General features: G+C 42.4%; 1 protein-coding gene and 1 long non-coding RNA gene across 2 annotated transcripts; one reads left to right on the top strand and one right to left on the bottom strand.

Annotated features, from left to right (window-relative positions):
- Nucleotides 1-14,028: 14,028 nt before the first annotated feature.
- On the bottom strand, nucleotides 14,029-20,455 carry LOC149816005 (uncharacterized). The gene is made up of 3 exons (XR_016427650.1): nucleotides 20,102-20,455; nucleotides 14,719-14,835; nucleotides 14,029-14,652 (listed from the first exon to the last, which is right to left on the bottom strand). It is a non-coding gene; the product is annotated as an uncharacterized LOC149816005 (long non-coding RNA).
- Nucleotides 20,456-20,579: 124 nt separating this feature from the next.
- On the top strand, nucleotides 20,580-21,585 carry LOC149816004 (uncharacterized). Its single transcript, XM_089987437.1, has 2 exons — nucleotides 20,580-20,831; nucleotides 20,944-21,585. The coding sequence occupies exons 1-2, from the start codon at nucleotides 20,719-20,721 to the stop codon at nucleotides 21,377-21,379; spliced, it is 549 nt and encodes a 182-aa protein (XP_089843563.1). The 5' UTR covers nucleotides 20,580-20,718; the 3' UTR covers nucleotides 21,380-21,585.
- Nucleotides 21,586-24,172: the final 2,587 nt, after the last annotated feature.

The raw sequence follows: 24,172 nt of genomic DNA, 5'->3' as shown, positions 1-24,172 counted from the left end.
ATGTTTGGGAAGGTTCCGCGAAATCATGTTAGTAAAAAAATTCTGATTGATGGATGGCGCCAATTTATTTGGCTTAAACACCAATTTCCCAAAGCTTGTTGGATTGTATTTGTAGCAGTAACTGGAAGGCTGTCAAACTCAGGACCAGCTATATCATTTAGGTACCAAATAGACCGATAGATTTTTTGTTTTTTGGTTCTCATAATCTAACTATCCGTACTTTCTATCCACCGTAAAGAATCTGCCAACTCATGTAAACTTGTTCTCAGTTGGTTTCATGTGGTGGGACCTCCGCATGCGATTGTCTTTTAAATTAAAATCGTGGTCAAACTGTTGTTGGCAGCTTATCTTCCATATTGTTTTATTGAAATAATGATCCGCCCGTAACAAGCTTGTATTTGGTGACAGTCGGCTTCAATTGCACAGAGACTAAAAAAAATTAGATCTGGTTTATGTTCTGTGAGTTTCCAGGAGCTCTAGTGATACGATCCTCATTTCGAGTGCTTAAGCACTTAAGCAGTGTAATTGCATGGGCTTCAACCGATGCACGGAAGAGGCATAACGCACAAGGAAGACATGCTGAAGAGGGGGTGTGCCAGAGATAACACTTGATCTGAAGGGTACAGTGCGAGCAATGCGGCATTCGCGGGCGATGCAGAGGAAGGAGTGCGTGTGGTGTGTGGGTGATAGCGCACAGACGTGCAGCGCATAGCGCGCGTGGCACATAAGGTGACACGGAGGAGCGGCGGCCATGCGGGAGCGCAATGCACGGGCGAGAGTGCTAATGCACAATGCAGTGCGCAAGCGCGTGGCGGGTGATGCAGATGGGCGTTGCGTGAGATGCAAGTGCCTAAGCACGGTATGTGAGCGGCAAGCGAGCAGTGTCAGTACGTGTGGCATGTGGGTGACAGAGCGCTCAAACGCAGGATGTGAGCATGCAAATGGCGAGTCAGCTGATGCATGCTTTCTTTGCTGAGCTGGAGCAGTCTGATTGGAGGGTTATCAGCTGCCAAGTTTGACCAGCCAGGTCAATCGTTGACCTAGCTGGCGCAGGGCCTAGTTGAGGCTATAAATAGTGGCCTTTAGCCTTACGTGAGATTATTGAATCATTTTGAGAAATTGTAGAAATTCTGAGAAGCTCTCTCTTGTAAGCCTGCAGTGAAAGGCAGGGAACTCTCTTGGAGAATTGGCCTAAAGTTTGAGGATTTGGCCTTAAGATTGAGCTAGCTTAATCCTTAAGGATCCACCTATGTTCATCCCTTTCATCCTCTACCTATGTTCATCCCTTTCATCCTCTTATCTATTTTTTATTCTATCTTTCTTGTAATTCAGAATTGAATCCAATCAGTGCTGAATTATCATCCTTGTATATGTACATGGAAATGAAGATTCAGCCGAGCTTTTGAGGATTGCCTAATCAAGCTTAATTGTCATCTATTGGACTTCAATCGAGGATCAACTTCGAGGATGATCCGACACATGTTAATGATCGAATCCTTCTAGCTTTCACGACACTTGAAGATGCATCTTAATCTACAATATTAGGAGATGTTAAATCTCTGAAAATAAGCTCAAACAGCGGTATTCAGTCCTTACCGCACGCTACCTATTCGTTTAAATGCATTTGAAGTATTATAAGGCATAGATTCTAGGAACGGTTCTAGCAAGTCTGTATCAATTGGTATCAGAGCGGTTTGCTGCCAAAATCGAAGATTTAATGCTGAATTTACTACGATGTATTCTACTGGATATTACTGGAATTGTGCATTTTTGCTGTAAACATTGCAGCATCCTTGCGGTGATCGGAGTCTACAAGTGACTGTTTATTGCACGCATCTGTACTCCTCAATTGCTTTCTGAAGTGAAGTCTGACTGTGCAATGAACACACAGTAGAAAGTGCTTGCTGTACCGTGTGTCACAAGACTGCTTATTTTGCAGCACTTTGCAGAGATACAGTGAGATTTGGCTACCGATCTTACAACATACTATAGCGCATTGCCAAGCCGTTCCTTGACTGCACGCCGTGTGCAGCTACAACAGTATCTGCAACTGCAACGCACCTCAATGCATCAGTGCGTCAGTAATTCTGGATGCCCCAGCACATCCGGTGTAACCTTTATTTGCAACAAGTGCACACTCAGCTGGCTATTGAAGAATCGCATCTGACGCATCTAAGAGTTTCTTTTGAACTCTTGATCGTCGAATTAACAGCTACAACTGAAGGCAATCGCTGATTCAATTCCATCTACTACAATTCAAAAGGAGTTCGAGCAGCTGGCTACCTATCTTGTGATAGACTGGATCCACGCCCAAGCGAAGTGAAGCTTGATCGTCGCACATTGGATGCCTGATCAAGTGCAGTTAGCACGTGACGACTTAGCGCACACCCCGCAGCGCATGCGTGCATTGGTTTTGATTTACATCTGTATACGAAAGCTTTTGCATTATGCCTGCATGCACATTCCTATAAAACTGTTGGCATGCAGTGCAGTGCATCACTGCAGCCGGATCGACTAGTCTTCAGTGGCATACTGTGCAACACTTTGTCACAGACTTATGCACAACAACAGTTACTACCGCCATGTGTTAAACATCAGCATTGACAGTGTTCCGAACCGCCATGTTTTTCACCTTTTTGCTCTGATGTATATACATCTTTGGCACTCTAGAGTGCCCCACAAGGCCTTACGGCCTAAGAACTCCGTGTATTCAGACCCTCTCTCCCCCTCTTGATGTACTTTGCTTTCAAGTATCTATAAAGAAGCTTTTTGCATCCTTGTCTCTTTGCTCTCTTTGTGTTTGGGCATAAGCGTACTCTTGTTTCCACTCGTGCGCATGTGTTGTGTGTTCTTGTGCGCTCAAAAGGCCTGCCTTCGGTGTTTGTGATTGCCCGAAGCTGCGTCACGGGGGCCTTCGCTTCTAAGCCCGTGACAAGTTGGTACCAGAGCCTTGTCGACATTGGGAGTGACAATGGCGCCAAAGAAGATTGCCATGACTCCTTCAAGCAGTATGGTTCCTGCTGAAGAAGACTTCATGGCCGATGATCGGGTGTCAGCCATCTCGCGCGATGTGACGGAGCTGACTGGGTCAGTGACCAACATGGAGAAGTTGGTTAATGGAACTTGTGTCGCTTTTAGAGATATCAATGCAGAGATCAAGATAGCTGTAGAGGGAGTGAAAGACTCGGTGGAAAGTATTGCCACTAAACTTAACTACTCGGTGAATGACTTTTCCACCAGATTTGATGATTTGTTGGGTCGGTTCAACATCATGGCTGCTGAATTGGATGTTGTTCGACGAAAGAATGAACAGTTAGAGCGGCAGTTGAGAACTGCCCCGGCTGGCAGTGTTGCGACATATGTGGATAGACCACGTTACAGGCTACCTGAGCCCGCAAAGTATAAAGGCACGCGGGACTCAAAGGATCTTGAGAATTTTATCTACGAGATGGACCAATTTTTAGAAGCTGCGAGGATAGAGGAGGACGCAGATAGGTTGAGCACTGCACAAATGTACTTTGCGGATGAAACGACCCTTTGGTGAAGACGTCGCTTAGGTGATGTTCGACGGGGATTGGTTGCTATAGTCTCATGGGAAGACCTCCAGAAGGAAATGAGAGACTACTTTCTACCTAAAAATCAAGAGAAAATGGCCCGCAAAAGGTTATTGGCATTGAAACAGACAGGGTCAGTGCATGACTATGTCAAGGCATTCTCTTCGATAATGTTGGAAGTGGAGAGAATGGATGATGAAGATCGATTGTTTTACTTTGACAACGGGTTACAAGGGTGGGAAACCAAGAACTCATTCGGCATGACCCCGCAACACTAGCTGAGGCGCTTGCGGTTGCAGAGAAACTTGCCGAACTGGATAGGAATGACCCTGCATTTCAAGGCAGACAACAAGAAAATGATCGCAACAATCGAAGGACAATCGAAGGAACGACCAAGGACAAAATACTGGTCAGGAAACCAGCAGAATCATGGCCGGCAAGATGGCCAAAATAATAATCAGAATTGGAATAACTTTCAAGGTGGTAATTATCGTCGCCGTGACTGTCGCATCTGCCATGAGGATCATTGGCAGGATACATGCCCCAATAGAAACCGCGGTCAAGGGAATGTAGATAACCGCGCACCCCGAGTTGTGAATGTTGTTCAGGGTGAGGAAGAGGATAAACCTGTAGAGGCACCAACAATTGGCGCAATGCAGATGATGAATGCAGTAAAGGTCACAACCAGTGTAGAACCGACAGTATGCAAATAATTGATGTATTTGAAACTTTTGCTCAACGGAAGACTTACCAAGGCATTGGTAGACACGGGTGCCACACACAACTTCATCTCACATGAAGAAGCAGAACGATTGGGATTACAGTGGGAGCAAAAAGAGAGCCGCATGAAAGCGGTTAATTCAGAGGCTAAAGCCATCTACGACGTCGCTCGGGATGTACCAGTGCGGATCCACAACTGGTCAGGAAGGATCGCGTTATCAGTCGCACCCATGAATGATTTTAAAGTCATCCTCAGGATGGAATTCTTGAGAAGCAACAAGGCAGTGCCGATGCCCCACCTCAACGTTGTCAGCTTTGAGATTGAGAGTCAACCCTGCATGGTTACGGCGATGACAGGGAAGCCTTGTGAGCACTTGGTGTCTGCGCTCCAGTTGAAGAGAGGCATAAAAAGTGGTGACGAGACTTTTCTTGTCACAATCCGTGCTACATATGAGGCAGAAAAAGTCGTGGATGTCCCAGAGGCCTCAGCGCCAGTATTGAAGGAGTTTGGTGATGTTATGCCCGCCGAGATGCCGAAAAAGCTACCTCCGAGGCGGGAGATAGATCATTAGATTGAATTAGTACCGGGTGCACGGCCACCCGCAATGACTCCTTATCGCATGGCAATTCCTGAGATGCAGGAATTACGCAAACAACTGGATGATATGCTCAAAGCGGGGATCATCCAACCTTCCAAAGCTCCCTTTGGAGCGCCCGTGTTGTTTCAAGCAAAGCATGATGGGTTGAAGCGGTTGTGTGTCGACTATAGGGCACTGAACAAAATGACGGTGAAGAACAAGTACCCGCTTCCTTTGATCGCAGACTTGTTTGATCAACTTGGAAAAACAAAGGTCTTCTCTAAGTTGGATTTGAGATCTGGCTACTAGCAAGTGAGAGTTGCAGAAGGGGATGAGGCAAAGACTACTTGTGTAACGTGATATGGGGCGTTCGAATTCCTTGTCATGCCCTTTGGCTTGACGAACACGCCTGCTACCTTTTCAACCCTAATGAATAAGATCTTCTACCCGCACCTCGACAAGTTTGTCGTCGTGTATTTGGATAACATAATGGTGTATAACGACTCGATGGAGCAGCATGTTCAGTACCTTCAGATTGTGTTTCAGACTTTGAAGGACCATGAATTGTATGTCAAGCGAGAGAAGTACCTATTCAACCAGAAGTAAGTCTATTTTCTGGGGCATATTGTGGGAGGAGGCACTCTCAAAATGGACCATAAGAAGATTGAAGTTATTCAAGCATTGGAGCTGCCCTCTAAGGTTCCTGAGTTGCGCTCTTTCTTGGGGCTTGCAAATTATTACCGACGCTTCATCAAGGGATACTCGCAGATTGCGGCTGCTCCCAAAGATCTGTTGAAGAAAGACAGACCATGGCTATGGTCTGATGCCTGCCAGAAGACTTTTGATGGGTTAAAACATGCCTTGACAGAGGAGCCAATGCTGAAGTTGCCTGACTGTCGGCAACCCTTTGAAGTGCAGACCGATGTATCTGACTTTGCTATTAGTTGGGTGTTGCTCCAAGAAGGACATCCTATCACATTTGAAAGTAGGAAGTTGAACGACGCTGAACGTCGATACACGGTGCACAAGCGCGAGATGTTGGCGGTCGTGCATTGTCTCCGCACATTGAGACACTATCTTTTGGGATCACAATTCATTGTGCGCACTAACAATGTTGCGACAAGCTACTTTCAAACTCAGAAGAAGTTGAGTCCAAGGCAAGCGCGTTGGCAGGATTCGATATGGTCCTCGAGTATAAACCAGGCAGGACCAATGTTGTTGTCGACGCCTTGAGTCGTAAGGCGGAACTTGCAGCTTTGCTCACCTGGGATGACAGTGTGAGCCAACCGACGAGCGATCTTCTTGAACAAGTGCGTGAAGCGTCAAAAAGTGACCCAATAGCTCAACAATTGATCACATTGGTGAAGGAAGGAAAGACACAGAGATTCTGGCTAGAGGATGGTTTGCTCCGCACTGCGGGCGATCATCTATATATTCTGCGACAAGATACCTTGAGGAGGCGCTTGATGCACGAGTGCCATGATACTACTTGGGCGGGTCACCCAAGACAACAGAAGACCTTGGCATTGTTGGAACGTGCATTCTACTGGCCGCAGATGCGCGATGACGTAGATGCCTATGTGCGGACTTGCTTGATTTGCCAACAAGATAAGCCTACCAATCAGAGACCTGGTGGACTATTGGAGCCCCTACCTATGCCTAGTCGCCCGTGGGAGTGCATAACCATGGACTTCATTGTAAGCTTACCGAAAGCACAAGGTTGCAGTTCGATTTATGTGGTTGTGGATAGGTTCTCGAAGTATGCTATCTTCGTGCCTGCCCCTGCCACCTGCTTAGCCGCGAATACTGCCAAGTTATTCATGCGGAACGTAATTAAGCATTGGGAAATTCCAGAGAGCATCGTTAGTGATCGTGATGCACGCTTCACTGACAAGTTTTGGCAAAAAGTGTTTCGCTTAATGGGGTCGAACTTGCATTTCAACACAAGTTTCCACCCCCAAATCGACGGACAGACAGAGAGAATAAATGGCATGCTGGAGGAATACCTGCGGCACTTTGTCAGTGTCAACCAAAGGGATTGGGTTGATTTATTTGATGCGGCTCAATTCTGCTACAACCTTCAAAAGAGCGAGTCATCCGGCCATAGTCCATTTAAAGTCGCAACTGGACAACAGTCGCAGACTCCACACTCCCTGGCTGCACGAGGACATGAAAAAGCACCTTATGCATACCAGTTTGTTAGGAACTGGCAAGATCAGACAGAGTTGGCAAAGGCATATCTAAACAAGGCAACCAAGTGCATGAAGAAATGGGCAGATGAGAAGCGTCGCCCAGCAGAATTTCGAGTTGGAGACAAAGTGTTGGCCAAGCTCTTTCCTGACCGCACAGCTATCTTTCGGGGCCACCACCGAGGCCTTATTCGCAAGTATGATGGTCCCTTCACCATTATCAAATGTGTGAGAAACTTGGCGTACCGGCTGGACTTGCCAGCAAACTTTCAAGTGCACCTGGTATTCCATATTTGCAACCTGAAGTCATTCCACAAGGCCTTACGGCCTAAGAACTCTGTGTATTCGGACCCTCTCTCCTCCTCTTGATGTACTTTGCTTTCAAGTATCTATAAAGAAGCTTTTTGCATCCTTGTCTCTTTGCTCTCTTTGTGTTTGGGCATACGCGTACTCTTGCTTCCGCTCGTGCGTGTGTGTTGTGTGTTCTTGTGCGCTCAAAAGGCCTGCCTTCGGTGTTTGTGATTGCCCGAAGCTGCATCACGGGGCCTTCGCTTCTAAGCCCGTGACAGACAGTCTCCTCTTCTGTAACCGATAGGCCGGTTGATGACTCCACTAGCAGCACAATTGTGTGTTGCTACGCGCATGCTACAAGGCGGAGGGTGAAATGCAGCATTATCTACGGCATCCGTGCATTAGATCTAGAAAATCCAGGAGATCTGCAATAATTTCCACTACACAGTACAACTGCAGACTTGCGCCCTGCTATAGAAATTTCACAGAATTTCTGACTGCAGTCACAAGGTACAGCGTGATAAGGAGTCACTTCATTTGCTGAACATTATTGGATACCTGCACAGTTCAGATCATTGACTGTGCTCAATCAAGCCGTTCCATCTCCGTTCGAGGATAACATCCTAGCCTCTGACGCCTACTGAATCTCCTCATGGTGTCGTAACTCGAAACTTCGCAAGTGAATTACCAAATATTCGTATTTTGCAGAAACTAGTTCGGTGTCTGCTTTTGTTTTTCTGTGCAACAGGAAATTCGGCTAAAGCGTGAGCTTATCAATACTCGTTGAACACCACAACATTGAAGAGTGATCATCACACTTGCAGCGCACAACAGTTGAAAGAAGTTATGTTCGAGTGTGCATGCGTGCGCATTCTCAAATGCATGAGCTATACAAGCATTGTAGTGACTGCCGCATTGGCGAGGAGCTGCTGTAGTTTCAAAGGGGCTGAGTCTACAATTCTTGTGTGTTGTCGCACTAGAGTGTCTTCAGCACACGCCTCTTGCGCCGTACCTTTTGCAAAAGTAAATTTGTGGTCTGTCAATATGAGTTCATATGGCCACTCATGGCTGGAGTACCGGCAACAGCAATGTGATAGCGCAAGCATAACGAGGAATTCAAGGGTGCAGCCTTATGTTTGGCAACCCCAGACGCAGCCCCAACGGGCGACTACACACGCTGAGTATTATCACAAATTGTTGTCCTCTTTGAATCCTTTGCAGCATGAGCATTCTAAGATTGAATATGGAAGAGAGGCCTCGCAAGACTTGCATGCGCAAGGTAGATCATCGCATAACATGAGGAGCTTAGATGGACGTAAGCATCAATCTTATGAAGTTGCGGATACTAAGTCAAACGTATGATGCATACAGTGGTCCATGCAAAGTACAAGACATTTATGGTAAAAAGTGTTATGTTGATTGCACCAAGGCCTACATGCATAACGCACCTATCAGAAGAATTCATGAGCGTAATGAACCATACACATGCATGACTCATGTCAGTGTGAAATTTGTCATCAGGACGATGGAATAATACATGCGCATTGCAACAACCACAATAAAGGAGTTCCATATAGTGCGTCAAGCCAAAGTCAATAGGCAAGATTTCCTGACAGTGCATATCATCTTGAGTGCAATACTTACTTTGTACATGGCACCAATTCTTATGCAAGCAACACACACTCTGCAACCGAGTCTTGCAACTATCTATCAGCATGAAGATTATGTTGATGACTATGCAATCGATGAATCATATGACTATGCAGCTGAGGATTATGAAGATCAATTTGAGCATCTGAATAGCCCGAGTGTCATGAGAGTACATATTAGGCGTGGGGCGGCCTATAAGGATTGTTATGCGAGCCGCAGGGTTGACAAGGTGCAACCTGTGGTTTCTATGGATGACAGTTCCGAACATGAATATGAGGTGGATACGGAAGGAAATTATTATATGTGGCAAAAGGATGAGTATGATGCATATAACAATTCACGTGAAGAATATGACATAATTAGCCAAAGAGTCTATGGCAATTCGCACCACGCGCATAGCAGTCACACACGTGATTCACTTCCTCAAAGTCACAGTCAACAGACAGGATTCTGTGACTGTGTTTATGATCAGACTGCCAGCAATCATACTTGTAATGCATATGTTCCAACGAATGTCCATCACGATGCCCACAACAAGCTAATTGCAAAAGGCCCAACACAACATGTCACAGGTATATCAGGCCTGACAGAATATGTGCACCAAGAGTAATATGTGCACCAAGAGTGCGGCATTCCATTGGCAAGAATTCCAAAGCCTCTTGACTTCGGCAAAGAATCGCTTACGTCTAAGGAACATGAGATAGATAAAAATGCTCATGCTGAAGGTGCTCAAGATAATAGCACATTGCTTCCGCGTGTTGACATGCACACGTTCACATATGACAGTTGCGACCAAGTGGGTACAATGTAGGGTCCTTACATGCAACAAACGTATGAGCAAAAAAGCAAGCTACAAGACTGTTTTCATTATAGTGTGCATCCAATCCGAGAGCATTCCTGGTTGACTCAGCAGTTCAATAAGCCGAATATATCCATGAATCATAAGCAAGACAACAGCGTTACTAGGCCTAGCTTGAATGTCGCAGATAAAGGAACCAAATTGCCATGTGCTGCAGATGCAGGTCAAGCCACTGCAAACCAAGACATTTCACTTTATCAGACAACAGTGGTGGGTGACATGGCTGAATGAGGAAAAAATTCAATTTCCTGTAAGGGCTGAATGGCATAAGCATCATCCTCGTTTCTGCAGCAAGGTTTACTGTTGGCTAGAGAGAATGCCAATACATGGCAAGGAACAAAATTTTATCTTTGACCCAGGAGGTTGAAGATGTGACAAAAATGGGTTTGGACTACTAGTAGCTAAGTAGTAGTAGCATGAAATAAATTGGCTCAGTATGGCAGCAACATAAAGCATGGAAAGGAAGGGCCATAACCCACAGGCAATGGTGGAGTCTTAAGGTCAAGACGAAATAGAGTGTGGTGGATTGATACGATCCTCATTTCGAGTGCCTAAGCACTTAAGCAGTGGAAGTAGCGTGGGCTTGAACCGATGCACGGAAGAGGCATAACACACGAGGAAGACATGCTGAAGAGGGGGTGCACCAGAGATAACACTTGATCTGAAGGGTGCAACGCGAGCAATTGGGCATTCGCGGGTGACATAGAGGAAGGAGTGCGTGTGGTGCATGGGTGATAGCCCACAGACGCGCAGCACATAGTGCGCATGGTGCGTAAGGAGATGCGGAGGAGGAGCGGCCATGCGGGAGCGCAAGAGTGTGACGCGCGGGTGAGAGCACGCATGTGCAACGCAGTGTGCAAGCGCGTGGCAGGTGATGCAGACCAAGGTTGTTAAATGCGATGAGGCGAAGCGAGGCGTTGAGCCTGCGCTTCGCCTCTGAGGCGTACGCCTCAGGTACTGAGGCGTACGCCTCTCACAACTGGAATGGAAGTGAAGCGGTGGGAGGGGAGCCAGTAAGAGAAGGACCACCCGCCCAGCTGGTACGGAAGCGAGGGATATGTCGGTCGTCCGGTGGTCGGAGAAGACTGAGCAGCAGCTGCAGCACAGCAACTCCGGTGGTCGGTGGTCACAACTGGTCGGAGGTTGATGAGGGGCGCATCACAGCAACGCCTCAGTACCTTGAGCGTGCGCCTCGCCTCTGAGGCGTACGCCTCTCACAACACTGATGCAGATGGGCGTTGCACGAGATGCAAGCACCTAGGCATGGTACGTGAGCAGCAAGCGAGCAGCGTCAGTACGTGCAGTGTGTGGGCGACGGAGTGCTCAAACGTGGGATGCGAGCGTGCGAATGGCGAGTCAGCTGATGCATGCTGGCTTTGCTGAGCTGGAGCAGTCCGATTGGAGGGTTATCAGCTGCCAAGTTTGACCAGCCAGGTCAATCGTTGACCCAACTGGCGTAGGGCCTAATTTAGGCTATAAATAGTGACCTTTAGCCTTACGTGAGATTATTGAATCATTTTGAGAAATTGTGGAAATTCTGAGAAGCTCTCTCTTGTAAGCCTGCAGTGAAAGGCAGGGAACTCTCTTGGAGAGTTGGCCTCAAGCTTGAGGATTTGGCCTTAGGATTGAACTAACTTAATCTTTAAAGATCCACCTATGTTCATCCCTCTCATCTTCTCATCTATTTCTTATTCTATCTTTCTTGTAATTCAGAATTGAATCCAAGCAAGTTCTAGATTATCATCCTTGTATATGTATATGGAAATGAAGATTCAACTGAGCTTTTGAGGATTGCCTAATCAAGCTTAATTGTCATCTATTGGACTTCAATCAAGGATCAATTTCGAGGATGATCCGACACATGTTAATGACCAAATCCTTCTAGCTTCCGCAACACCTGAAGATACATCTTAATCTGCAATATCAGGAGCTGTTAAATCTCTGAAAATAAGCTCAAACAGCTGTATCCAGTCCATATCGCACGCCTGTTCGTTTAAATGCATTTGAAGTATTATAAGGCATATATTCTGGGAACGGTTCTAGCAAGTCCATATCATTAGTGCCCTGTGCTTATCAAATCTCACGCTCATGGCGTTAAATTCATTTCTTCAATCCGTTAGTCTAGTGGGCATATCTTAATTGTTGGGAGAACTCTTACTGGAAATAACCTTGCCCTGCCGGAAATATAAACATTAGATTTTCTAGATCCAGTATTCCTTCCTTTTCAATCTTGTAGTGTGGATCTAATGTTCAGCAGACGACAATGCTCAGCAATATTTCTGGCATGTCTGCGTAATTGCATCTACTTGTCACAGATCTCTCCACTTTCAAGAAACTTTGCCATCTCTTAGTTTAGTGTTCATTGAGTTGAGGTTGGGTTGTATTGGAAACATAAACCTCTGAATTGGATGCCTTCCAATTTTTAACTATGTGATCTACCTTAGAGGGTTGCGCATCTAGATGGGCACTATCTGAGCCACTACACGGACCTCGAATGGTTGCGCGTTGATGTCTTCAACCGACCATCGCTTCGCTCCAAGGTGAGTCCCAACCTAGCCACTTCCCTTGTGGCCACAAAATTGTGCATTAATAATGTTATTTATGTGGGTTTGCACATACAAAACGCCCTTCTGAAGTAGATGATGAACCAAGAGCATCGGCCTTGACTATCATGTTCAATGCTTTCCGCTACGGGCAATCTTTGGCACGATGGTGTCCTTTTCATATAAAGAGGTAGATTTCTCGTTGCCTTCCTTCTTTACCACCGCTTGATACTTCTTAACGGGCTTCCGCGAAGCCCTTGGGGACTTATCCCTTGCCTTTGAGATGTCACTACCGCCCTCCAACCGAAAGTCGAGCAAGGCATCTGCTGCAAAAAAGGTTGTAGTCAAATCCCTCACCTTCTGTTGTCGAAGCTCCAACCGTGCCCATGTTTGCAACCCACTCATGAAATTGAAGAGCTTGTCTTATGTGTTATATTCTTCACATCCAACATCAATGCCGAGAATTGCTTCACATATTCATGCACAGACTCCGTATGCTTGAGTTTTTGAAGGGACTCTTGATCCGCCCATGTTGCGTTCATAGGCACAATTTGTGCCTTAAGTTCATTTTTCATCGCTTCTATGTGGAGATTGGATCTCCACCGACCCAACCACCTTCCACACGTATCCACGTAGCATCACCATGTGTCACCATGAAGATACATGTTGTCCACTATCACTTGGTCACCAACAGGTGTGTGTGCAGCTTTAAAGTACATCTTCATAGCTCACAAGAAGTTCTCAAGGTCCTTGGCACTCCGCGTGCCATTGAACGCCTTTGGTTCGGAGACCTTTACATTTCTTTGTTCACTTCCAACTCTACTCCCAATTCGCTCAACCAGTTGCAAGTTTTGAGCCTCAAGGTCACTCGCTCGAATCGTAACAAGCTTTATGCTTTGCACAACTGTCGCAAGTTGTGCTTCTAGTATAGAGAGCTTCTCCTCTACCCGTGTAACTCAATCTCGCTGGTTTGCCATTCCTGCCATGACAAATTTGAACATGACTTTGGTACCGTCACACATGCAACTTTTTCACTGGAGTATGCATTGTGTGCGGCCTAGACTCCCCGAACTTGAGGGAAGCTACCAGCCTTGCCTACGACTAAGGGACTTCGAAAGTGCACACCTACAAGTCTCTGCCTTGCAGCTTGCTACTGTGTCCCACACCTTGCACACAACTTGGCCAAAGAGCTCACAACCCTATTTTTATCTTATTGCTCGACACTGGAAATGAACAATACAACATGTCATATAGTCTGCCCATGCAGGGACTTATATACATTTATACAAGTCTTTACAACATGGTGCAACCCTTCACCCCGAAGATGCAAAGCAACGTGATCAGATGAGGGAATTACCTCGATTGTGAGTTCGCGAGGCCCGATCTCCACTTTGATCACCCAATCACTGTGAGATTCCAACAAAGGACACTAGAATTGCTTTCAGAAGCACAAAGACCTCTGAAACCGACTGAAATTGTTGGAGGTACCTGAACGAAAGAAAAGGGTTTCTTATGGCTAAAGCTGGTCACCTTTGCATCTCGAACAAGGGGATGGCACCTTTGCTTCCGGTGGTCATTTCCTATCATGAGATTCTCCCGAGCTGGTGGGTTTTGGGAGGTTTGAAGAAAATTCGCTTCGCGGAGGATCATGAAATGCAACTAGGCGCCACAAGGGGATGCCCCTTTCATGCACAAGGGTGCACCCCTTCATGCACACGGGAAATGCCCCTTCAAGCTCCAGGGCCCTGCCCACAATGTCCCCACACTTTGCCCCACTTTGCTAAGCAATGGTCAAGTTGTTTCAGATACTGGTCTGCACAGCACCTAAGTGCGCTGCCCGTAGCGCCACCGCACGTTGGGCGGCTTCTTCTTGCAAACTTGAGAGTTGGGGGCCTACAACATCCCTACTTACTCAAAGCACTCCTCTCATGGTCATAGCGTATAAATATTACCGCCAAGTCCCATGCTTTTAATTAACAGTAGTCACTTAGAATTTCGTTATGTCGATTATCAGTTACGCAAATAGGGTAAACAAGTGAGGAAAACATAATTTTCTATTCCATGGAATGGGCTTTAGAAATATTGATTTGAGCCCAAAGGCTGTATCCTTGACTAAATTTAGATAGATACTGCAAAATGTTCAGTCGAAACAAACAAGCCTTCCCTCGGTCACTGTTGTTAGTTGATGTTCTTTATAAACTTCTTCTTTCAACCTCTCGATTCCAACAAGGTAAAGATGACTCCAACAACAATTCTTTCATTTCAATTCTAAAAGGGGAAAGATCATCGTCATAAAACAAACAAAACAAAGAAAATTAAAAAGGGGCTGATTACCTGTTTTGTTCTTTCTTCTGAGTCTTTTTTTTCTTCTTTCGGTGACCAAAATCGGATCAAGCACGGACTGCTTCCTTTTTCAACGAAAGACTGACATAGATCAGCATTTTTCACCATCTGAAAACAAAAAACAAACAAACAAAAGCTTCTGATCTTTCGGCTTTGCTACTTTTTTTTTTGGTGAACGATCGATGTTTTCGCCAATTGAAAAAAAAGGTAGAGAAAAGCTTCTGATTGCATTTTTCGACTTTGCTTTTTTTTTTTTCGGTGAACGACCGACGAAGATCGGTGTTTTCATCGATAGAAAAAAAAACTAAAAGAATTGACAGAAGCTTCGTCCAAAAGCTTCTGAGAGAACCGCAAGCTTTTATACATATTTATAGGTAAAAGTACATTTTTACCCCTGATCTTTTCTGAAAATACTGCTTATATCCTTATCAGGCAAAATTACCAATTACCTCTGGTCTTTTCAGATATTTTTTGGTCAGGTCTCACTCAATTCAATTACTTTTTTGCCCCTGCTTTTAATTTAATTGCTCGTTTTATCCCTCAATTGTAAAATTATTATATTGTCATTAATCTTAACTGCATTTGACATTTATATCCCTAAATTACAGTAAAGGTCCTCAATTTTTTAGTAATTTCAGAAAGAGGCATGTACCCAAAAAATAGTTTCTAGAAAAAGGGTCAGTTTTCTGATTTTTTTTATAGAAAACCTCTTATTTTCTTTTAGAACTCCTGTTTACCTGTAGATGATATTTTTTTTGCAGTTCTCTTTTCTAAACTTTTCTAAAATTACATAAAAAGATTTAGAAAGTACATATTAACGCATTCTCTCTGAAAATCAAGTAATTGATTGGCATATACTTTTGTTTCTTTGGTACTTACTTTGGTAGTTTTCATAAAATTTCAAATTATGAAAGTTATATTTTATGAGCTTATGTCTAATGTTCTTTAATTTATCTACTTATTGAATGCTAAAATTATGAAAGTTATATTTCATGAGCTTATGGCTAATGTTCTTTAATTTATCTACTTGTTGAATGTTAAATTTATTCTTATCATACTTTGCCATCTTAAAATAATCAAACATAGAAAAATGTTAAGTAGGGTTTGTGCCATTTAACTAGCCAAAATTGATAAACTTGATGGCACCAATTTTCACATTTAGAAGAGGAGGATCCCTCTTGTTCTAACTTTAGAGGGCATAAAAAATGCCCTCACTATTGAAATGAGGGACCCTAGTATTGTAGCTATCAATAAGGTCAAACCTTCTTACATAAAATATAAAAGGGATAACATGTTAGCCAGAACCATCATGTTGACATATAAAGATGATGACCTTATTAGGGTATTTAAAGATTACCCTATAACTAAGTTCTTGTTTGAAGCAATTTTTAAGAAATATGAAACTACTTCTAAAACACATATACAATTACTATTAGAACAATATACTTTATGTTGTATGCAAGAACATGATAATATTGTTGACCATGTAAAAAAAATGTTAGTTGTGGCCAAAGATCTGACGATAGTTGGGAATGTGATCTCTGACTGTATGAAGATATACACTATTTTGCCTAGCCTCCCATCTTCATTGAAGATGGTGCAAACAACTTTTAGGCTAAATTCTAAAAATCTAACCTTGGAAGAGTTTCCTGCTCAGCTGAAAATTGAGAAGCAACATATGCAACAAGATAAAAAAAGTGAATTACACTTTGTTAAAGATGCTCTCAATCGTAGTTATAGCTCTTCTTGATGCCCACAATTTAAGAATTTTTTTTAAAGGCAATGGAAAATTTGATAAGAAGAAAGGTCCAACATTCCGCAAGCCGCAGGCAGCCACCTCCCATGTAAAATGCTTCAAGTATGGAAAACCTGAACACTTTAAGAGAACTTGCAGGAATCAGTCAAACAATAATAATGGCAAGAACAACAAAAATAGCCAGTAAAAGGAGAGGCAAGATATAATCTGCGTAATATCAGAATGCTTTTATACAGACCAAGTACTTTTCGGTTGGTGGGTGAACTCTGGGACAACATATCATATAGCAATGACCAAGGAGAAAATGGTGGACATGGTCGACTACAAGCCTGGTGAACATCGAGTGTACCTTGGCAACAACACCTACTCTAATGTTATGGGTATTGGGACCTATCCGATTAAAACTTCTAGAATCAATGTATTGTTATCCAATGTCCTGTTTGTACCATCTATGAGGTGTAATTTAGTATCTCTCCCAACCCTAGTTGTCAAAGGTTTTGAAGTTAGATTTCTTCCAAGAAAAGTTACTATGGAGAAACATGGTCGAGTTCTATTTGATGGCGTTTTTGTTAAAATCATAAGTTGTTCAAAATTGATGATTCTAACATAAATAAAATTGTCTTTAATGTGGATGTAAATGTTTGGCATCAAAGACTTAGACATATTAACTTAAAAAAAATGAAAAACTTATTGAATTAAAATTAATGCCTGACTTAATCTTCATTTCATAGATGTGAACCTTGTATTTATAAAAAAATAACAAGAATTCACAAAATATTATTAGAGCATCAAAATTATTAAAAAACATATACACTGACATTTGTTGTCCTTTCAGGATTCAAACTCATAAAAGAATATAATATTTTATATCATTTATTGATGACTTTTCTAGATATAATTATATATATATTATAACTTATAAGTACGAAGCATTAGATAAATTTAAGGAATATCGCCAAGAAGTCGAAAACCAACTTGGTAGAAAGATTAAAGTTTTACGGTCTGATTAGGGAAGAGAATATACCTTAAATGAATTTTCAGAATATTGCAAAGTCAATGAGATCAAACTACAAACTACTACTCCTAGCACACCTCAACAAAATGATATGGCTGAAAGATTTAATAAGGTTCTTCTTGATATACTTAAATGTATATTATCTAACACTTCATTACCCAAAGTATTTTGGAGAGAAGCAATACATACAACATATATTCTAAATAGAGTTTCATGTAAAGTTATTGTCTCTACACCTTATGAATCATGAACAAAAAAAAGTCTAATCTAAGTCACCTTCGTAGATGGGATTCTGTAGCTCACATAAAGGTTATAGAGCAATCAAAAGATAAACTCGATGCCAGATCTATAAGGTGTACATTTATTAGATATCCCAAATGATCTAAAGGCTATAGATTTTATCAACCAGATAAGGGTTTAATCGAAAGTAGAGATGTTATCTTCTTTGAATATCAAAACATAAAACAAATTATTTCTGAAATAAATGAAGATGATCCTCTTGATTTGCATTCCAGTGACCTGCAAGAACCTATAAGTAACAGTGAATCTTCTAAAAGTTCTCCATCTTTTTTTTCTCAACAGTCTCAAGTTGAGCATAAAAGGTCTAGAGCTCCTCTGTCTTACTTAGATGACTATTATGTCTACCTATCGAAGGAACTTTGTTATGCTTTAGACATAGATGACATGGTAGATAACCTGTCATATGGTGAGGCAATAAACTCACTTGAGTCAATAGTCTGCGTAAAAGCTATGGATGAGAAAATTGAGTCCATTGAGAAAAAACAGGTCTGAGAATTGACTGAGTTACTTGAGAAAAAAAGCCATTGGATGTAAATGAATATTAAAGAATAAATTCAAGTCTGATGGTAGCATTGATAAATTTAAAGCAAGATTAGTTGCTAAGGTTTTTTATCAAAAAGAATGATTAGATTATGTTGACACATTCACCTATTGCAAAATTTACCTCAATAAAGATAATTATTGCGATTGTAGCTCACTACGACCTAGATCTACATCAAATAGATGTTAAAACCACTTTTCTCAATGGTGAGTTTATTGAAACAATATTCATGGAGCAACCTGAAGACTATATAATAAAAGGCAAAAAATATAAAGTATATAGTTGAAAAAATCTCTATACTGACTCAAACAATCATCATGTCAGTGGTACTTAAAGTTTCATAAGGCTATCACATCATTAGGGTTTATGGCAAATAAATTTGACTACTGTGTTTATGTCTGAAAAAATGAGAGCAAATTTGTTATTCTCTCATTATATGTGGATGGCATTCTTCTGACTAAAACGACAATAATATGATTGTCAAAACCAAGTTATGGTTAAATTCTCAGTTCGAAATAAAAAATATGAGAGAAACATCCTATGTTCTTGAAATTAAAATTACTCGAGATAGAAACTCCAAACTTTTAAGCTTGAGTCAAGAAGGGTATCTAAATCATATACTAAAGAAATTTAAAATGAGTGATTATAAGTCTGTTAGAACACATGTGGTAAAATGTGTCAAATTGAGTAAGAATGATAGTTCTGGTGATAGACAAGAAAGGCTAAATGTCTTTTATACACGAGTTGTTGAAAGCTTAATGTATGTTATGTTATGCACAAGACTTGATATCAACTTGTTGTTGGCCTTGTTAGTCGCTATAAAAGTAATCCTGGTTGGCCACATTGGCAAGCAGTAAAAAGAATATTGTGATATTTAAGAGAGACTATAAACTTGAAACTATGTTTTCAAGCTGATTCTTTAAAATTAACTGGATATTCTGATGGTGACTTTGCTGACATTAGAGATGATAGTAAATCCACTTTCGTATATATTTTTCTCCTCGAAGGAGGAGCAATTTTTTGGTCTTGTAAGAAACAAGGCTACGTAGCTCAGCATACTCAAGAAGTTGAATATATTGCATACAATGCAGCTACTACATTTATCGTTTGGATAAGTCACTTTATTAATGATTTGAAGCAAGGTATAACCAACGAGTCAGTCCAGATTTATTATGACAATTCGGTTGTCATCTCTCTTATGAAGAGTTGAGCAAATAATTAAAAAAGCAAACATATGATGATAAAGTATCATTATATTTATGATATGATTGAAATGAAAGAAATCAAAGTCAACTATTTACCTACATCTGATATGATTGTTGATCCTTTAACAAAGGGCATATCAGATGAAATATTCTCGAAACATGTATCCTATATGAAATTAAGATATGTCTAACAAAGACATATGCCTAGATGAGAAACTAAAAAATATAACTCATTCCAGAAATGTTGATGCAAGGGAAATACTCCAACAGTGGGCTAAATCCTGCATCATGATTAGTTTCACATGGCCAAGTGAGAGATCTTGATCATACATGATCTTCGTAGCTATGTTTCACAGAGAGTCTCACTCATTGAAGAGAGAGGTGGGCCCACTCTTTCTAACGGGTGAAACCGCTCAAATAAAACATGCTTAGTTTTGTATAAACTCAATCATGAAACAGTTCAGCACATTTTTAGCTAGGTTATCAGTTACCCAGGAGAGAAAAAACTCTTCCGCTACTTTACTCTCTTATTTACACATGAGAAAAGGCTTACTCACCGAATACACATTGTCTGAGAGCAATCCCCTCGTGAAAAAGGTCGTACAGTCACTTCATTTGATTTGATCCATCAAAACAAGTGTAGCTCTTGTTACTTCACCGTAAGCATCTCCATATTTACTACCTGCCTCACTCACCCAATCTACTGTTCCTAGAGCATATTTGGGGTTTAGCTATTCAAGCCTCTCAAGGCAGAGGTGACCTTAATTTGGAGGACAGAGTGGTCAGCTATGTAACCTACAAGGTCAACGATCAGTGGGTTCACTGCAGTGGGAGTGGCGCGACGGGCTCCTCTTGTTTCCTCATCGCTACCTCAAGAGTTAAAAAAAGCGGGGGGAAGAAGCAGAGACGACAGCTCAACAGTTCCCGGAAAGGCCCTTTTCCCCGCGACTACCCTCTTCCATCCTTCCTTCCATAAGAGACCCTCCTCGCCAATCCAAAAACACATGCAGTCCACCGAAAGCGACACCCAGAGAGAGAGACTTTTTTGTTTTATACAAGTACGAAATAAAAATACAGGAGGAAGGCGATGTGTAAGGTTCTCTTTGGATTAGCCTTGTCAATAGCCACACCCCCAAGTTAAAAGCAACCATTGCTGTATGCATAATCGCCCCTAATGGCCGAATCGATCCATCGCCTTAATCACAAGGAGTGTTGTATGTGTGGAGATTTCGGTCTCCCAAACGCACTCTTCCGTTGTAGGATCTGCCTCTTTAGATCTCAGCACAAGTAACGCCCCTCCTCCAACTTTCTTATTTTTTCTTCTCATTTCTGTTTCCTTCTCCCTTCGCTCCTTCCAGGCCTCGATCCATCTCGTTTTTTTTTTCTTGTTTTTATGCAGATACTGCAGCGATCTCTATCCCAAGTCGGAGTCTTACCGCATCTGTAACTGGTGCCTTCGTGATAGAGGCAGAAAACCTATCCCTATTACCGAGGATAATTCTTCGGCCAACGGAATCTCTAATAATGGTGATGGTGGTAAGGTCAGTATGAAGAGGAAATTTATTGGTTTTGATCGGAGATTAAGCGTGCACATGCATTCGGTTAAGAAGAACAGGTCTATGGAGATTAATGCCAATAAGTATCCGGAAGGGGAGATGAAAACTGAGGTGGATGGTGACCATGGGATGGAAATGATGGTGAGGAAGGGCGGCGGCAAGCAGGAACTTTTGACGACAAAGTCGGAGGATCTCTCGAACGCGAAAGGTGGGATGACGAGGCAGATTGGTAGAGGTAAGGTTAGGAGGTATAAGCTTTTGGAAGAGGTCTCGAGCTAGAAGGATGATGATGGCGATGTAAAAGCCGACATCTCTCTCTCTGAACTTGATGTGAGATGATCTCATATGTAAAAGCCGACATCTCTCTGAACTTGGTAGAGCTAGAATGTTTAATCTTGTTAGAAAAGCAGCAGCCCATGTTTTCTTTTTCAGGGTCGACCCATCGAAACTGGTACTGCTATGACATCTCTTGATTCTGGTTTCTATTTTGGGTTTTTTTTTCCAATAAAAGTTACAATATCATTGAAGAAGCGGAGCAGGAAAAGACACAGGTCAATTCAGGGCGGTGAGGAAATCGCCCTTAACAACTGAACAATTATGACCTAGTTCATTTCTTTATGGCGTAAGTATGGCCAGCCCATATTCCAAGGCCATAAACTCCATAGCTATAGGCAGTATTAAGGATGTGGCTATCACTACTTTTCGGGAGGATCGAAAGCGCGCTTTGCATCTTTTGGATGCAGTAACGTCGATTGCAAAAGCGAAGCGTGTTACCGCTCGGCATCTCGACCACCCTTAATTCGTTGGGAACATAAAAGAAAAGTATGAGGAAAAGAGAATGCGGGGAACTTGGACAATCGAATGAAACTACTGAGATAGTATCGGGACGGGAAGTAGAGAAACTTGTCACGAATTGTTTTCTATTTATTAGTAGTTAGCTTCAGAAAGGAAGAAAATCGGCAGCTTTCTCACCATGAAGGAAGCGGAGCTAGGGTGCATCCAGAATGTTCCTCTTTTTTTTTTTTTTTGTTCTTCTTTCCGCTCCCCATATTTTCCTTCATTTTGTTCATTCTAGTTTTCCTGATACAGTCGGAAGCAACAATTGGTGGTGAAGCCGCTCTAGAGGATCGATGGCTCAGCGACACTGATCACCTTTCACCTAACTCCGACCTGACCGGTGGAGCCACTCGTCTCCGCCAAACCGACGCCTACTGTACTCTCTCTCTCTCTCTCTCTCTCGATTGGAGAGGTTGGTCCTGAGCTTAACTTAAGAAGGGGGGGGGGGGGGGGAACTCCACGTGCAAATGCGGTACGGTCATCCCCACTTAATTTAATCCTCCAACATATGGTGGTTGTGTATGGTCCATATCCACGCGGTGCCAACACCATCGGTCCCCGACGCGTTGTACTCACGCACGAAGACGAGACGTGCTTCCCACAGGGGACCCTCTCTTTCTCTTGTGTTGAAGTTGAGATTAGGGGTTGGTTGGGTGTGGATGGAGCCGGCCCCAACGCAAGTGGCAGATGCATGCGCCTTCCGTGACGCGATGAGAGAGCCAAAGGCATAGTGCATAGCTCATCACGATCCGCACGTAACGCAAAAATGTCGGGCCCTCCCCAAGTCCCTTCCCTTTGATTAAAGGGCTAATCTACGTATTGTGTGCGCCCTAATCTATGTCCAATTTACATTTGCTCGTCTCAGTTGTTAAATATTTAGGACTAAAGGCCGAACATTAAGGAAATTGCTCAAATGACCATCTATGTTACTTTTATTCTATAAAATTATTTATTTGCCCTTTATTGTAATCACAAACACGAAGAGCTGCATTGAATAATTTAAAAAAAAAAGAAAAAGAAAAGGTGAAAGCGTCATTTTAAAGAGAACTATCTTAGGTGATACAAACTCTATACTAAGTTGTCATTTGACCAATTTCGTAGAAAAGTAAGCTTTTACTCTTTTTCAAGTATTTGAAACGTAAGACTTACGGTTAAATATAAATTTGCCATATATGTTAGGCATCTACCTGTAATCTCCAAATAAGAGTTTGCCTGTCTTTTCTCTTTTGCTCCTCGTTTTTCTACATCGCCGGTTCTCGTGAATCACATACAAAAACGTTTTTTAAGAGAGAGAGAGAGAGAGAGAGAGATCCACTCGTCGTCGTTGTTTATGGTTACAAGCGATACGAAGGGCAGTTGAGACGAGCAACCGATGGAACGTGGACCTTAATTTCCGAATTTCATACTAATAAAGCAAGCCATCGTTGTCAGCGCGGCAGCTTCCACGAAATTGTTTGAATCGGTTGATTTGATTCCCGTCTGGATCTGTTGACTCTTATACAAGCGACAGAATCACGTTACCATGTCATTTACATTGGACACCTCTTAATTTTTTAGCCTTTTCTTTCTTGGGTGGCCCTTTTCCTTGCACTAGGTTGTTGTTGATGCCTGTACGTCCCATTCTCTTCCCATTTACCTACTCTTTGCACACCTATAAGCACTCACCTCCATCTCCAAGGGAACGAAATCCTTCTGTTAGGTTTTTAACAACCGCCTTCTCCACGAGCAAAACGCTTTTAAAGGTAGACGTTTCTATTATATAAGGAATTCATGAATTATATATCTTCAAAGGAATCATGATTTCTTTTTTAATCTGGTTCCTTCCAAAGGGATGGTAAGGAACGAATGCGTATGTTGGACGGGCGTTTTGACGGTCAAGTACTACATCCAATTTCAACGCCTTTTTCATCGTCAAATCATAGAGTAGCTTTTAAATAGAGTTTGTTTGTCAAAAACTTTGTCATATACATGCTCTCTAGCTTTTCCCATAACTCTTTCATGAATTCTATGGCAAGCACATTATACATTATCTCATACGTAAGGTATCACGGAATCATGTTTGATGCTTTAAAATTTAAATCCTCACAATCTTTATCATTCATAACTGATATACTATTGGATGTTGTCTTATCACTAGAGAAAGATGCTACCGGTTTACTCGGCCTATTGAACAATGCTTTGTACACACCAACCATGTTGAATTAACATATCATTAACTCTTATTTGCCACAATGC

The sequence above is a fragment of the Nuphar pumila genome, chromosome 14 (assembly GCF_984573655.1).
Source record: "Nuphar pumila chromosome 14, dmNupPumi1.hap1.1, whole genome shotgun sequence".
In the NCBI taxonomy this organism is placed as follows: domain Eukaryota; kingdom Viridiplantae; phylum Streptophyta; class Magnoliopsida; order Nymphaeales; family Nymphaeaceae; genus Nuphar; species Nuphar pumila.
Note: the sequence above shows the minus strand (reverse complement) of the source record. Positions and strands in the feature narration are given on the sequence as shown.